General features: G+C 37.6%; 1 protein-coding gene across 6 annotated transcripts in view; it reads right to left on the reverse strand.

Moving 5' to 3' along the window:
- Positions 1-17,806, reverse strand: part of TTBK2 (tau tubulin kinase 2) — a 144,983-nt gene that overhangs the window by 25,454 nt on the left and 101,723 nt on the right. For all 6 annotated transcript variants that reach the window (XM_067744706.1, XM_067744735.1, XM_067744717.1 and 3 more), the window contains 2 exons: positions 8,114-8,271; positions 31-247 (listed from right to left, as the gene is read on the reverse strand). In XM_067744706.1, the coding sequence (XP_067600807.1) occupies positions 31-247; positions 8,114-8,271 (375 nt within the window). The remainder of the gene's footprint in view (positions 1-30; positions 248-8,113; positions 8,272-17,806) is intronic.

Raw genomic sequence — 17,806 nt, forward strand, 5'->3', positions numbered from 1 at the left:
GATATCACTTCCTATGCAAGAAATACACACCTTACAAATCCCAAGCTTTATCTTATTCCTGTTGGTATCCATCTCTTCCCAGACATCCTTCTCCTGGGGACGAGGGTGTCCCAGAGATCCAGGCAATTTATCTGGTGACACACCAACAGGGATGCCATTCTCTCCATCACTAAGCTGTTCATCTTGAAACACCTCATCTGTATTTTCTCGAAGCAAGTCTCCTGGGATGGGAGTGGCATTGGCAATTCTGAAAATGAGGAATGAAAATAAGGCAGAACTTAAAAACACCAGAATCAAAAATTACTATGGAGGCTTCCCTGGTGGCGCAGTGGTTGAGAGTCCACCTGCTAATGCAGGGGACACGGGTTCGTGCCCCGGTCCAGGAAGATCCCACATGCTGCGGAGCGGCTCGGCCCATGAGCCATGGCCGCTGAGCCTGTGCGTCCGGAGCTTGTGCTCCGCAACGGGGAGAGGCCACAACAGCGGGAGGCCCGCGTATCGCAAAAACAAAAAAACAACAAAAAAACAAATTACTGTGGGACTATCCTACATTTTGTTTCTGGATTTAAATGATGAAGTCTATACATAATTAAGAAAGTAAAACAAAACAAAAAACCTCAGAAACTTAGGGCATGCCAATTCTACAAACTAAAAATGCATTTTTTGGGGGCCGCACTGTGTGGCATGCGGGATCTTAGTTCCCCAACCTGGGACTGAACCCGTGCCCCCTGCACTGGGAGCACGGTCTTAACCACTAGACCACCAGGGAAGTCCCTAAAACTGCATTTTTGTTTTGTTTTTTATTTTATTTTTTTAACATCTTTATTGGAGTATAATTGCTTTACAATGGTGTGTTAGTTTCTGCTTTATAACAAGGTGAATCAGTTATACATATACATATATCCCCATATCTCCTCTCTCTTGCGTCTCCCTCCCACCCTCCCTATCCCACCTCTCTAGGTGGTCACAAAGCACCGAGCTGATCTCTCTGTGCTATGTGGCTGCTTCCCACTAGCTATCTAGTTTTAAAACTGCATTTTGATCAACAGAATTTTCAAGCTGATTTAAAAATACAAATTCTGATATAACTCCCTAATTTAACAATCACTTTAAAAGTTAGAAACCTTTCATTTATTTTGCAAGGATTCTTTGTGAATTTTAATATTTTCTATTCTTTACCCATTTTTCTTAGAGAATAACAAAAACTATAAACAGAAAAATGTTAAGTGTCATAATGATATAAGCAGGTATCAGATCAATCAGTTTTGTTTTATTTTTTAACTAGTGTGCAATATGCATTTGCTTTTTCATTTACAGACTTTTTACTAAGTACCTACTACATGTAAGGCCCTAGGGACATAAAAAGAAGAAAGGAAATTCTTGCCCTCTAGGGGAAACTAGAAATTCTGCAGTTATACAGTTCATATGGTCCTGTATGAACTGATTATCAACAAATAGAAAATATTAATTGGCACTTGTCTATATGTTCTTTCAAAGCAATTTCATGTCCTATTTACATAGTTGGTCACCTCTCCCTTAGACTTCTGGCCCATGAGGGGCTTTTCTAGTTCTCAGCTATCGCTCACTAAGTGATCAGGCCCCTGCTGGCTCTAATGTTCTGTAACTAGTATGTTCTACTCTACATACTAGTTGTTGGTATTTTTAAAAAAAATATTGCTGACTGAACACAACATTCAGCACACAGTGAAACCTTTTCTTAGTGTTATCTGCACTGTCTAAAAGCAGAAAAAAACGCCTTCGGTAGATTATACTGACACATACAATTATTATGAGTGGGAAAATAGACAACTTCTCAGTGTACCACTCTAAGGGCAATGGTTACACCCTGGCCCAGGTGTCATAAATATGTCATGATTTAGAACCTGCTGCATAAAAAAATTAAATTAAATTAAATTTAAAAAAAAAAAGAACATGATTTTTCAGGGACTTGTTCCACCTGATGTGATGACCTTCACTACCACCACTCTCAATGTTAAACTGGAAAAGCACTGATAATGGCTCCCAGGGAAAAACCGTACAGCCTTGTAAAGTACTCCCTGTAGTTCTGACACTGGGATACAGTGGAAAGGTAGTTTGACCCAAAATAGTTCAAATGAAAGGATTTATTATAAAAGTAATTAAAGTTCAGAAATAGACTACTTAATAGATATATTTTTCAGATATAAGTTCAATATAATTTGTTTATTGACATAAGGAATTATAATGGACACTAACCTACATGTGCTATGTGGTAATCCAAATGTTTACTGAAAGAATTCCCTCTATTCCTGAGAAAAGGGAATGGCAAAGGAGGAATATTTGAATTCAGGAAGCTCAACCTACTAGCTCCACATTTTTTCCCCCATTTTAATCACTCAATGTTCTTCCAAATCCTTTTTTCCCTAGCCTAGCTACGATTCTGCTTCTTTCCAACTACCCCAATTTCTTGGCATTTCCTCCTTCCACCTCTCAGGAAACAAACCACACCTCCACCTATGAAACTGCCTCTATTTTTACTCTATCCTAGTTTTCCCCTTATATCGTGTGCTTCAGTGTAAGAGCACACACTTCAAGGAATATTTCCATCTTCTCCACACAGGCTACCTCCCACATGACTCAGGTTCCTCTCAGCATTTATTCCACCAGTTTTATTCCTTGCTTAATTATTATTTTCTTCCTTCTCCTGTAACTCTGATCCAAATCTGGAGTTTGAGATATGGAAAGAAAGCATTCTTGCCCAAGACAATTATATTATGTTCAGGAATAAGTATGATAAGAAAGATATATGTGAGAGTATTATTAGCACATGGCCTGTGTTTGCAGGCAAGGTATAAATTACAGAAGCAGACTAAGGGAAAAAATTAAAAGATATATGGAAGAACTGGACAGATGTCAAGAGAAGTAATAAGATTGGACACCCTTTTCATATGCCCGTCCCCATAATCTAAGGTAGGGGTCGGCAAGTTAGGGCCTGTGAGCCAAATCTGGCCTGTTTACCTATTTTTGTAAATACTGTGTATGACACACATGCATGCTCATTCATTTACATACTGCCTATGTCTGCTTTAGCACTACAGTGGCAGCAGTAGTGGTGACAGACAGCAGAGCCCACAAATAGTTATCTGGCTCTTAGTGAACGGTAAGGCTTGCTGACTCCTGATCTAAAGCATCCTCTTACCTTTTCCTGAACTTACTTTCTCCCTCTATTAAGAACTAAGAGTTGTAGGACATAAATTATCATTTTTTCTCTTTAACACTGATTCTCTAGGGCTTTCCAGGTATTCTACCATATCATCTGCAAAAAGAGATAACTCAGAGGTCAGCAAACTTTTTCTAAAGGCTCAGATAGTAAATGGTAGGCTCGTGGGCCTAATACTTTGCAGGCAAGATGAATGCTAAAATTAGTAGGCAAATGTATGAAAAAACAAGTTCATTCGAATAGTCTCAAAGTATCTTCTCACAAGATAATTATTACTTACAAAGGGAAAAATAGTAACTTTATATAAAGTGGAAAACCTAACACCACCTTAACCAGATTACCAACATTAATATAATCAGTAATAAGACATCTTGACATTATATATCTCCTTATTCAATGCCATCGATTTTCCTCTTATCTTGGCTTTAAATGTATACCACAGATTCTTTTTTTTTTAAGAACTTTTTAAAATAATTAATTAATTTATTTATTTTTGGCTGTGTTGGGTGTTCATTGCTGTGCGTGGTGCAATGGGGGTTACTAGTTGTGGCGAGTGGGGGCTACTCTTTGTAGCAGTGCACGGGCTTCTCACTGCGGTGGCTTCTTTTGTTGCTGAGCACCGGCTCTAGGTGCATGGGCTTCAGTAGTTGTGGCACATGGGCTCAGTAGTTGTGGCTCGCGGGCTCTAGAGTGCAGGCTCGACAGTTGCGGCGCACGGGCTTGGTTGCTCCGTGACATGTGGGATCTACCCGGACCAGGGATCAAGCCCATATCCCCTGCAATGGCAGATGGATTCTTAACCACTGCGCCACCAGGGAAGTCCCTATACCACAGATTCTGACGTGTAGTGTTTTAATTATCATTATTTTTCCTATAGCTTCACTTTGTATTTTCCCTTTCACCCAAGAGTAGTTTAATTGGAGGTTTTTAAGTTTCCAGGTGGAAGGGCCTTTGACATTTTTGTTTTTGTTAGCAATTTCTAGTTCTATTACAGTGTGATCAGACAGTGTAATATTTCTGCTTTAAGAAACAACTTATATGTTTTCTTGGTGACCTGATAACTGATCAATTTTTGTGAATGTCCCAGGGGTACTTGAGCAGAAGGTGTAACCTCTATCATCAGGGTATAGATATTGAAAAATATGCCTAAGATCTACTTTATTGATTGTGTTGTTTGTCTTCTATTTCTTATTCTTTGTTCACTTGAATTCAGTCTTGAACTGAGTTGTATATTAAAATCTCCAATTACTAGTGTGTTTCTTTGTCTCCTTTAATCTCTCATAGTTGTTGCTTCCTAAAGATGACTGTTGTGATTCTGGTGACTAAATATTAATAAATACTATGTCCCACTTGTGAACTGTGACACTTAACATTAAAAAGTACCCTTCCATCTCTATAACTTTTAAAGCTTTATTTTGGCTTGAATTCTACATTGTCTGATATCAGAATTGTTATTCTCTTCTGACTGTTTCCATTTTTCTGGTTTATCTTTGTCCATCCCTTTCTGAAACATGTTTTTTTAGGTATATCTCTTGTATACAGCATATGTATACAGCTATATAAACCAAACTAAAAATCTTTTTCTTTTAATAGATGTCCCCATTCATATTTATTGCTATGACTGATATGTTTGGTATTAACTCTGTCATAGTATTTTATAATTATGGGTATTTTGTCATATTTGCTATATTTCTTTCTCTACAAGATGAGTATTCTTTGTACTTTAATTTATAAACTTTTAAGAATATATATTTTAGAAGGTTTGCCTTTTTGTTCTAATGGTCACCTTTGGACATTTACCTTTTTAAATGCTCTTAGTCCCGTTTCCTTATTTAACCTTTTGCTATTGAGTTTCTCAGTTTTAATTGTTATTGTTTTGTTTTTCTTCTTCAGGGACTCTAACAAAATGAATGCTATTCCTTCTCCGCCTTCCATTGGCACTACTTTCTCTCTAGCCCTTTTACATGATTTCTTTATTTTCATTCTCTTGGGGCTTTTTTCCCACTGACCTTATTCAATGCCCTTTATTAAACTTTCATTTGCGTCTACTGTCCTTTGCGCACCTTGTGATTTATTCAATTGTGAGATATCTTTTTCTTCCATTTCTTTCCTGAGTTCAACGAACTATCATTTCATTGTTTCCTCCATCTTTTCCTTTTCTTTCTTCTCTCCCTCCCCACACCACACTCACTCTATTTCTTAGTTTTCAAATTTCTGATCCAAGGTGGTTATCCATATCTTCAATGCATGAACGTATTCAGTTCCATTTGGGGTTCTGTCTTATAATTTTCTTCTTCATAGTTGTTTATTCCTGACAGGAAACTTCCTTAGTAAATATGTATTAGATTTTCTTGAGTTTTTGAAATAACACTTTATGGATATTTAAAATATTTTTCTTGTTCATTTTTGTGGCATTGGAATGTTTTACAGGATTCACAGATTAACTGGTGCCCTCCTCTGTCAGTATAGCAAAGTCCAAACATTTTAGTGGATTTTTATTTGGTCAGAGGAGATATTGTGCATCTTCTGATTTTATAGTTCTCTTTTCTTATAGGTAATTAAATTTTATTTCTCCTTTTTCCCCTCTGTAATTATTCATTTATTGCCTTTCAGCTCCAAATTCATCCTTATTGCCTATTCTGTGAAAGTGGATCTGTGCCCTTTAACTCTTTTCCTTTGCCAGCTGGCATGGGAGTTTTGTCAGTAGAGGGCACTGGAGAGACCCTGCGGGAGGAAAGGGTTTTGCTTTGGGTTCCACTGTGCAGCTTGTCAAGCTTCTCCAGCATGTGTGGCTTTCCCCGTGCCTGTCTCCTGCAGTACACAGACAGCAGCAACCAATATCTTCCCAGAGCAATGCCTACTACCCATAAGTTTTGTAGCAGAGTGTCTCTAGTAAGACACTTCCAGTAAATCGTTTTCTCTGGCACTCCGGAGGGCAGATTTCCATCAAGTTCCAGAGGGCAGATATTTCAGCAAATTCTACCAGTATGGCATTAGAGCAACTTCCCTGCCATCCAATGAGTGAGGACATACACTCACCAACAAGGTCAGTACTCAGCCCTGGGGTGGGGACTGAGGGAGCTTTTCCTTGGATGCTTAATTCAGCCCTAGGGGTAGGAGCTGCACTTTATATTTGCTATTCTTGTATTCTTTACGGTTCTCTCTACTTTTTCAATCCCACATTATTCCAATTTTGTGTTATAGGTATCATCTTTCCCTGTTCAAATTACTATGTAGTTTCTCTCTCCTGATTGGACCCAAACAGATATGTGCTTTTTTCCTTCACCATTCAACTGACAAAGGGTATTTCTCCCTTTTTGTCTTTTTTCTTCCTCAGAAGCTACATGTTTTGAATCATGAATATTTTTATCTCCCTGTAGTTTATTATCTGATCTACCTGTATACTTTTTAGTATTTTCATTCTTCGGATGGATTTAGTCTTTCTGATGTTCGTTTTAAATCAACCTTAAGTCCCAGGGCTAACTTTCCTCTTCCCACAGTTTTTATTGATCTGCCTTCAGTAAGCTTCGTGGCAGGGCTGGGTGAGGCAGGAGCATAAGAGATATTACATAAGGCCTTGGGGTTTTGTTTTTTTCTCTTTTTACTTACAGTTAGTTTGATTTGGGCATCCTTTGTCTTCAAATTATGCTGAGGACATAGCTTTTATATAGTTTTATTTTTCCTTTCTTATTATTCTATCTTATTTTAGGAAAAAACTTTGGGATATGGGAACTTAAAATCTATTCATTGACTTCAGCTACCCTGAAGTGCTATCACCTGGATTTTTGCAAATGTGAGATTTATTTCTAACAACAATCAAAGGAGAAGGAGGACAAAAGCATTTAAGCAAGAATCAAAATTTCTACATAGGCTCCAGCTCTGTCACTAATCTTTAGCTAAAGTTGGATGATTCACTCAGAGTTAGAATTATTTCCTCATTTGTAAAATGGGGTGGCTGGAATAGTGCAGCGAGTCCCAAACTAAGATAAGCATGAGAAACATCTGATGCATATGGACTTCTGTGCCATACCCCTAGACATTCTGATTCAGTAGGTCTGGGGTGAGTCCTACAAATGGGTATTTTAAACAAACATCTGTGGTGATTCTACTATAGCTAGTCAAGGTCTCACATTTAAGAATTCTTAGACTAACTAATCAGGGATATCATCTCCAGTTATATGAGTCCATGTAAGCTTTTCTGATTCAATAAGCTCTAGTGATCTCATCTCAATGTAAAAACAAAGCAATGGATTAGTGATAAAGTGTTCCAATTAGCTCATTGTATGATGATTTTTCCCTATTTACTTTTTCTTTTAAACCAACTAGAGCAGGTAAAAAAAGGGGGGGTCAGAAAAAAAGACAACCCCCCCGAAATAGAAAAACAACAAACAAAAGCAACTGTATTTAATGTATATACAGGAAAAAAAATCAAAAAACAAACAAAAAACCCCCCAAGAAGATGGAAATACACTAACCTCTTCCTAATACACCTTGAAAATTAATCACTTTCATAAGAGGAGTAGCTACACGTTTTGTTCCCACTAAACTTAAGCACAGTGTAGTCAGAAATAATTGTGGCTTGTTCTTGTTCCGGGGTCCCATCTATTCTTTAGTAGTAAATGCAACAAATGCCCCTTCTCATTTTGGAGAAAATCTACTGTACATCTGACATTAACGAGTAACACAAGCTCTAAGCTGCCATTTCATGGTATAATCTTTAAGTACTTTCTAAGAAAAGTAAATCCAAACAAAGGCATATATAAGAGCAATGTTAATTCAAGGAAACCCATAGCCATCCCTATGTCTTAGTATTTGGTCATCTGAGGGAACCTGGATGGCATAAAAGACATTTCTGCTAATATTGATACAACACATCTAGGAAAGACACTGATGAACCACCTGTTTAGGACATACCCGATTGCCGCAGGGGTCAAGCGGGTGTGCAGCTGAGGAGTGGTAGAAGTAGTGGTGGTGGTGAGGGAGCCATCAGTTCCAGTCTTCTCCCAGTCGAAAGGGTCACTCTCAATTACTCCAAAGGTCTTGATGCTGTTGTCAAACACGGATGCAAGAAGCTAAACCACGAAAGGAAAAAACTAGAGTAAGCCAACAGTAAACATAATCACTTATTCTATAAGAGACAGCACCTCAGACTCTTAAATTAGTTTAGTAGTATGACTTTTTTTAAAAGCCTGATGATACAAATAGGGGAATTTGAATAAGGATTATATATGGATGATGATATTCAATTAATATTGATTTTTCTCAGTTGAGATACTGGTTTTTAGTTATGTAGGATAATGTATTTTTTCTTGGAAGATAAATAATGAAGTGTCATACTTAAAACCTACTTTCTGATGGTTTGGCAAAAGGAAATGTGTATTGTGTGTGTATGTGTGCATTCAGTTTCAACCATGTGATCACTTTTTTGTGTGTGTCAAAAAGGGGCATATATGGTTCAACTTAAATAAGTGACCGGGTTAACAGGTGGTATATCTAGGTTAAGAGGCATATAAAAGTTCATTGTGCTGCCTTAGAATTTTTTTGTGGGTTTGAAAAATTCTTAAACTGTGTGTGTGTGTGCACATGAATTATCAAAAAGAAATCTGCTCTATTATTTTATTTATATTATATATTATTCCATTTTTGTCTTTAAATTCCAAAAGTCTAATGTAATATTGAGAAAAATCTCATAAAGACCTTCCTTTATGTTTGACAGTATGCAACATTGTCAATTTTATGATTAAAATTGGATTAATATCTCATCATTTCTCTTACTCTGTTAGTATCCTATCCTCAGAGATTCATTTTGTACATTTCCTGCCCCAGACCTGAAATCAGCACTTCTTCACTGGAGGATTTTTTACAAAGGTCTGTTTTAAGCTTTAAAGAGATTACTCTGGCTAAGAAGTGGAGAACAGATGCCATAAATAGGAGGGGGATGAGGGTGCTAGGAAGAGATGACCATTTAGCAGGCTACTGTCAACTGAGCCAGCATGGTAACAGTGGAGGTGATAAGAAGTGGTAGGATTTGGACATAATTTGTGGAGCCAACAGAACTTACTGAGAGATTAGATGAAAGCTGTGAAAGTAAAGAAAGAATAAAAGAGTAATTTATATTTCTGTCCCAAGCCACTGGGTAAATGGTGGTGCCATTTACTGAGATGGAAAGCAGTGAATGTGAGGATTGGGATATTGAAAGTTTTACGGTGTTTAGGGAGGAATAGCGAATATAGATACAAATTTGAGAGTCATCAGCATATTGATATTAACGGGTATTATTTAAAGCCATATGACTAGATGATATCATCTAAGGGGAGTGGGTAACAAGGGCTAAGGCTTAGGGCACTCCAACATTTAGATGGAAAGAAGAGATGGACTCAGCAGAAAAACAAAACAAAACAAGGAGTGGCCAGTGAGGTAGGAAACAGGTGTGTGGTGTTCTAGATACCAAGTGAAGAAACCACCTCAACAAGGAGATGGTCAAATGCTATCAATTATAAGCTTATAGTTATTTTTGATTATTTGATTTCACCCAGACTGTAAGCTCCACGAGGCTGGTACGTGTCTGATCTTGCTCATCACTGTATCTAACCAATGCCTTATGTCTAAGAATGCCATATTGTGATTTATATGAAATAAATATTTGGTCATTTAGAGGATCAAAAATACATTTCTCATATATATTTGGTCTTTGTCCACAGTTCCTGACTCACAGCTCCCAAAACCCTTGAAATTTTCTGAGAGATAAGAGCAGTGGGAGCATTTTTTGTTATAGTATTTGATCTCTACTCCTCCGTTCCTGAAATCACTTCAGAGCCATAAAGGTGAAATGGGTGTCTTGTTATTCATAACAAACCCCTTTCTACCACAACTGGGTTTATGTTAATAAGGTGACTTTTGGAAAGCACCTAAGGATGGAGGCTGGTCACCAGAGGAACCAACCATGTGATTAGAGGGTTGGAACTTTCAGTCCCACACCCCTGGCCTCCAGGGGAGGGAAGAGAGGTTGGAGGTTGAATCAATTACCAGCGGTCAATGATTTAATCAATCATTCCTATATAATGAAGCCTCTATAAAAACCCAAAAGGATGGGCTTCAGAGACCTTCCAGGTTGGTGAACATGTGGAGGTACTGAGAGTGGTGCCCTTGGAGAGGGCATGGAAGCTCCACACCCTTTCCTCATACCTTGTTACATGCAGTTCTTCCATCTGGCTGCTTGAGTTATATCCTTTGTAATTAACTGGTAATCTAGGGGGAAAACTGGCTTCCCAAGGCCTATGAGCCACTCTAGCAAGTTAATCAAACCCAAGGACGGGGTCATGGCAACCTCCAATTTATAGCCAGTCAGTCAGAAGTACACATGACAACTAGGACTTGTAATTGGTATCTAAAGTGGAAGGTAGTCTTGTGGGAATGAGTCCTTAACCTGTGAAATCTGATGCTATTTATCTCTGGGTAGATGGTGTCAGAATTGAGTTAAATTTTAGGAATCCAGCTGGCGTCAGAGAATTGCTTGGTGGTGTGGGAAAAAAATATTGGAATTGTGGGTGCAGAACCCTTAAATAGTACTCTAAAAAGTTCGAGAATAAATGTTTATTTGTACTAATACTTGCTGAAAGATTCACATGAACCTACCTTTTGTTTAAGTCCCCCCCCCCCAATAAATAATAGATGTAGAAAAGGAAACTAAAAAGCTAACAGGAATTGGGAAAGGCATAGTTATAAAACCTTGGAATTTTTATTATGGTCCTATTTTTGTTGACATAAGTTATCGATGTTACAGCTTAGATCTTCCCAAATTGTCAGAGGTAGAGGGCTTTAGAAAACACAAAGGATGAAAGGAAGATGGACTGAAACCCTGCACATGAGGATTGAAACCCTGCACCTGAGAACTGAAACAGCAGACCTTGGACCTCTTTCTAACTCTGGAAATTGAGGTTCTCATAGGTTCCCACAGAGTGACATGTTTCTTTCCTGAAAGGTGGAGTCCCTATCCACAAGGCAGCATCTGCTCTGTTGTGTGAGTACTCAGACAGCTACTGCTAAATGCTCTGCCTGTACTGCGTGGCAATAGGCATGGTCCTAAACAGTTTTTATTGTCAGATGATGGAATTCTTTTCTTACATTTATCATGGTATTGTATGTCTTAGAAAATGTAGCATATGCCATTGGTCCAAAAATAAGAAACAGTTTGTTACTATGATGCTGATAACTTGAGACCAGCAGCAGGAGGCAGAAGGATGGAGGGCACATAACAAAAGAAATAGAAGGAAAGCTTAAAGCACTGAAGCACTGAAGGCACCCTACTGGGAACAAATGGTCAGATGATTAGAGCTCTGCAGATACCTTAAAGAGCAAAACATTTCTAATGTAGCAGAATAATTTTCTAATTCAGGACCACGGTTGCTCTAAATCCTAAACTTCAACAGACTGGGATAGCAGAAATAAGACAACTCAAGGCCTTTTTTTTTTGGTAACTGAATTCATCATATCACATTTGGCTAAAATAAATAATAAGACCGGAAAACTCAATTCAGTTACTCATTCAAATTGATTTCAGAATATAAATCATTAACCTTATAAATCAAATATACATATACACATATATGTATGTATGTGTAAATAAATAAATAAAACTTGTGGTCCTCATCCTTTTTTATAGCCCAATACTACTGAGGATTAAAACACTTTCACTTTCCAATCAGAACAGGAGCTCACTGTGCAGTAATTCTCAAACTGAAAAGGAAGCAGAGCAAAATCTGAAAAAAGCTTCCAGATGATTCTGACACTTCCCTCTAGGAAGACATGATCCATATCTCTCCACTGAGAATCACTGGAAATCTAGTATATATATGACTCCTTTAATTCTTCTATTTAATAATGTATTCTTAGAAAATACAAACTTACCTAAAGAGCCCAGGTTTCTCAAATTAGGGTAATGTGCACCCTCAGGGGATGCAGCCATATGCCAGAGAGAGTTTAAAGTCATTTGATAAATGTGGCACAGCTTCCTGGAGAATTTTACTCAGAGTTAGACATTTAATATAATATTTTATAATACAATGAACACAAAGAAGTTAGAAAGCAAAATTCACAGGAACCTTTACGATAAATCAAGAGAATACAAAGAAATTGGGGACTTATGGCTGACACTTTAAGACTGTTCCCAGACCTCTTGAGAACATGCTCATACTTTGCTGCAATAGGAGAAATTGCTGAAATAGTGTGAGAAACACTAGAAGCATAACATCATCAGGAAGGTGAATCTTCCTTGAACGGAAGTAGAGAAAGGGAGGAGGTTGGGGGAAGGAGACTGGTGGGGGGGATGTCGCGGGGGCGGGGGAAGAAAAGAGGAGGGAGGACCTGAGGAAGATCTGGACAGATAACAATGCAATACTACTTTTTATGTGGCTACTGTTGTTGATTATTTGTGTCAATTTCCCTTCTGATTGCACTTACGAATAAGAGGTAGTTTTTCTTAATCTTAATTCTAATGGGATATATAATAAAATGCTTTTTCTAAAACATTCAAGACACAAAAACGTACATAAAAATCAGGTACTATGTCTGGGTAATGAGATTCTGAATTATTCAGACTTTCTATTTTCTGTAATTTCCAAACTTGTATTATGATATGTATTTTAATAACAAGAAAAAAATTAACAAAAATGCGTTATCTAAAATAAATTAATTGTATACATAAGCATGTGTAGTCCCAAAAATGTGTGATGCAATAATCCCACCACCTGGAACATCCTTATTCTTTTTTTTTTAAATACATCTTTATTAGAGTACAATTGCTTCACAATGCTGTTAGTTTGTTGTACAACAAAGCGAATCTGCTACATGCATACATATATCCCCATATCCCCTCCCTCGAGCCTCCCTCCCGCCCTCCCTATCCCACCCCTCTAGGTCATTGCAAAGCCCCAAGCTGATCTCCCTGTGCTATGCGGCTGCTTCCCACTAGCTATCTATTTTACATTTGGTAGTGTATATATGTCAATGCTACTCTCACTTCACCCCAGCTTCCCCCTCACCTCTGTGTCCTCAAGTCCATTCTCTATGTCTACACCTTTATTCCTGCTCTGCCACTGGGTTCATTAGTACCTTTTTTTGTTGTTGTTAGATTCCATGCATATGCGTTAGCATACGGTATTTGTTTTTCTTTTTCTGACTCACTTCACTCTGTATGACAGGTCCATCCACACCACTACAAATAGCTCAATTTTGTTTCTTTTTATGGCTGAGTAATACTCCATTGTATATATGTGCCACATCTTCTTTATCCATTCATTTGTCAATGGGACATTTAGGTTGCTTCCATGTCCTGGCTATTGTAAATAGTGCTGCAGTGAACATTGGGGTGCATGTGTCTTTTTGAATTATGGTTTTCTCAGGGTATATGCCCAGTAGTGGGATTGCTGGGTCATATGGTAGTTCTATTTTTAGTTTTTTAAGGAAACTCCATACTGTTTTCCATAGTGGTTGTATCAATTTACATTCCCACCGACAGTGCAGGAGGGTTCCCTTTTCACCATACTCTTTCCAGGATTTATCGTTTCTAGATTTTTTGATAATGGCCATTCTGACCGGTGTGAGGTGATATCTTATTGTAGTTTTGATTTGTATTTCTCTAATAATTAGTGATGTTGAGCATCTTTTCATGTGCCTCTTGGCCATCTGTATGTCTTCTCTGGTGAAATGTCTATTTAGGTCTTCCGCCCATTTTTTTTTTTTTTGATACTGCTCTCCTACACTGACTGGGCTTGGCCATGTGACCTACTTTGGCCAACGCCGTCCATATTTTAATAGTTTGTTTTTTTGATATTGAGCTCTATGAGCTGTTCGTATATTTTGGAGATTAATTCTTTGTCCCTTGATTTGTTTGCAAATATTTTCTCCAATTCTGAGGGTTGTCTTTTCGTCTTGTTTATGGTTCCCTTTGCTGTGCAAAAGCTTTTAAATTTAATTAGGTCCATCTGTTTATTTTTGTTTTTAGTTTTATTACTCTAAGAGGTGGATCAAAAAAGATCTTGCTGTGGTTTATGTCAAAGAGTGTTTTTCCTGTGTTTTCCTCTAAGAGTTTTATAGTGTCTGGTCTTACATTTAGGTCTTTAGTCCATTTGGAGTTTATTTTTGTGTATGGTGTTAGGTAGTGTTCTAAGTTCATTTTCTACAGGTAGCTGTCCAGTTTTCCCAGAACCACTTATTGAAGAGGCTGTCTTTTCTCCACTGTATGTTCGTGGCTCCTTTGTTATAGATTAGTTGACCATAGGTGTGTGGGTTTATCTCTGGGCTTTCTATCCTGTACCATTGATCTATATTTCTGTTTTTGTGCCAGTACCATACTGTCTTGATGACTGTAGCTTTGCAGTATAGTTTGAATTTGGGAGCCTGATTACTCCAGCTCTGTTTTTCTTTCTCAAAATTGCTTTGGCTATTTGGGGGCTTTTGTGTTTCCATACGAATTGTAAAACTTTTTGTTCTTGTTCTGTGAAGAATGCCATTCATAGTTTGATAGAGGTTGCACTGAATCTGTAGATTGCTTTGGGTAGCATAGTCATTTTCACAGTATTGATTCTTCCAATCCAAGAACATGGTCTGTTTCTCCATCTGTTTATGTCATCTTTGATTTCTTTCATCAGTGTTTTATAGTTTTCTGAGTACAAGTCTTCACCTCCTTAGGTAGGTTTATTCCTAGGTATTTTATTCTTTTTGTTGCAATGGTAAATGGGATTGTTTCCTTAATTTCTCTTTCTGATCTTTCATTATTAGTGTATAGAAATGCCACAGATTTCCGTGTATTAATTTTGTATCCTTACCAATTCATTGATTTGGTTCTACTAGTTTTAGTAGTTCTAGTAGTTTTCTGGTGGCATCTTTAGGATTTTCTATGTATAGTATCATGTCATCTGCAAACAGTGACAGTTTTACTTCTTCTTTTCTAATTTGTATTCCTTTTATTTCTTTTTCTTCTCTGATTGCCGTGGCTAAGACTTCCAAAACTGTGTTAAGTAAGAGTGGCAAGAGTGGACATCCTTGTCCTGTTCCTGATCTTAGTGGAAATACTTTCAGTTTTTCACCATGTAGTATGATGTTTGATGTGGGTTTGTCATATATGGCCTTTATTATGTTGAGGTAGGTTCCCTCTATGCCCACTTTCTGGAGAGTTTTTATCATAAATCAGCGTTGAATTTTGTCAAAAGCTTTTTCTGCACCTTTGAGATGATCATATGGTTTCTACTCCTTAATCTGTTAATATGGTGTATCACATTAATCGATTTGTGTATATTGAAGAATCTGTGCCATCCCTGGGATAAATCCCACTTGGTCATGGTGTATGATCCTTTTATTATGTTTTTTGCTAGTATTTTGTTCAGGATTTTTGCATCTATGTTCATTGGTGATATTGGTCTATAATTTTCTTTTTTTGTGATATCTTTTTCTGATTTTGGTACCAGGGTGATGGTGCCCTCGTAGAATGAATTTGGGAGTGGTCCTCCCTTTGCAATTTTTTGGAAGAGTCTGAAAAGGATTGGTTTTAGCTCTTCTCTAAATATTTGATAGAATTCGCCTCTGAAGCCATCTGGTCCTGGACTTTTGTTTGTTGGAAGATTTCTAACTACAGTTTCAATTTCATTACTTGTGATAGGTCTGTTTATATTTTCTAATTCTTCCTGGTTCAGTCTTAGAAAATTGTACCTTTCCCAAATTTGTCCATTTTTTCCAGGTTGTCCATTTTATTGGCATCGAGTTGCTTGTAGTAGTCTCCTAGGATATTTTGTATTTCTGCAGTGTCTGTTGTAACTTCTCCTTTTTCATTTCTAATTTTATTGACTTGAGTCCTCTCCCTCTTTTTCTTGATAAGTCTGGCTAATGGTTTATCAATTTTGTTTATCTTCTCAAAGAACCAGCTTTTAGTTTTATTGATATTTACTATTGTTTTCTTTGTTTCTATTTCATTTATTTCTGCTCTGATCTTTATGATTTCTTTCCTTCTACTGACTCTGGGTTTTCTTTGTTCTTCTTTCTCTAGTTGCTTTAGGTGTAGGGTTAGATTGTTTATTTGAGATTTTTCTTGTTGAGGTGAGATTGAATTGCTATAAACTTCCTTCTTAGAACTGCTTTTGCTGCATCCCATAGGTTTTGGGTCGTTGTGTTTTCATTGTCATTTGTTTCTATGTATTTTTTTATTTCTTCTTTGATTTCTTCAGTGATCTCTTGGTTATTCAGTAGTGCACTGTTTAGCCTCCATGTATTCATGTCTTTTACAGTTTTTTTCCTGTAATTGATTTCCAATCTCATAGTGTTGTGGTCAGAAAAGATGCTTGATACAATTTCAGTTTTCTTAAATGTTCCAAGGCTTGATTTGTGACCCAAGATGTGATCTATCCTGGAGAATGATCCGTGTGCACTTGAGAAGAAACTGTATTCTGCCACTTTCGGGTAGAATGTTCTATAAATATCAATTAAATCTATCTGGTCTGTTGTGTCATTTAAAGCTTTGTTTCCTTATTTATTTTCTGTTTGGATGATCTGTCCATTGGTTTAAGTGGGGTGTTAAAAGTCCCCTACTATTATTGTGCTACTGTCGATTTCCCCTTTCATGGTTGTTAGCATTTGCCTTATGTACTGAGGTGCTCCTATGTTGGGTGCATAAACATTTATAATTGTTATATCTTCTTATTGGATTGATCCCTTGATCATTATGTAGTGTCCTTCCTTATCTCTTATAACAGTCTTTATTTTAAAGTCTATTTTATCTGATATGAGTATTGCTACTCCAGCTTTCTTTTGATTTCCATTTGCATGCAGTATCTTTTTCCATCCCTTCACTTTCAGTCTGTACGTGTCCCTAGGTTTGAAGTGGGTCTCCTGTAGACTGCATATATATGGGTCTTGTTTTTGTATCCATTCAGCCAGTCTGTGTGTTTTGATTGGGGCATTTAATCCATTTACATTCAAGGTTATTATCAATATGTATGCTCCTTTACCATTTTCTTAATTGTTTTGGTGTGTTTTTGTGGGTCTTTTTCTTCCCTTGTGTTTCCTGCCTAGAGAAGTTTCTTTAGCATTTGCTGTAAAGCTTGTTTGGTGGTGGTGAATTCTCTTAGCTTTTGCTTGTCTGAAAAGCTTTTGATTTCTCTGTCGAATCTGAATGAGATCCTTGCTGGGTAGAGTAATCTTTTTTTTTTTGCGGTACGCGGGCCTCTCACTGTTGTGGCCTCTCCCATTGCAGAGCACAGGCTCCGGACGCGCAGGCTCAGCGGCCATGGCTCATGGGCCCAGCCGCTCCATGGCATGTGGGATCTTCCCGGACCGGGGCACGAACCCGTGTCCCCTGCATCGGCAGGCGGACTCTCAACAACTGCGCCACTACGGAAGCCCCTAGAGTAATCTTGATTGTAGGTTTTTCTCTTTCATGACTTTAAGTATATCCTGCCACTCCCTCCTGGCCTGCAGAGTTTCTGCTGAAAAATCAGCTGATAATCTTACGGGGATTCCTTTGTATGTTACTTTTTATTTTTCCCTTTGCTGGTTTTAATATTTTTTCTTTGAATTTAATTTTTGTTATTTTGATTAATATCTATCTTGGTGTGTTTC

This window comes from Pseudorca crassidens, chromosome 1 (assembly GCF_039906515.1).
Source record: "Pseudorca crassidens isolate mPseCra1 chromosome 1, mPseCra1.hap1, whole genome shotgun sequence".
In the NCBI taxonomy this organism is placed as follows: domain Eukaryota; kingdom Metazoa; phylum Chordata; class Mammalia; order Artiodactyla; family Delphinidae; genus Pseudorca; species Pseudorca crassidens.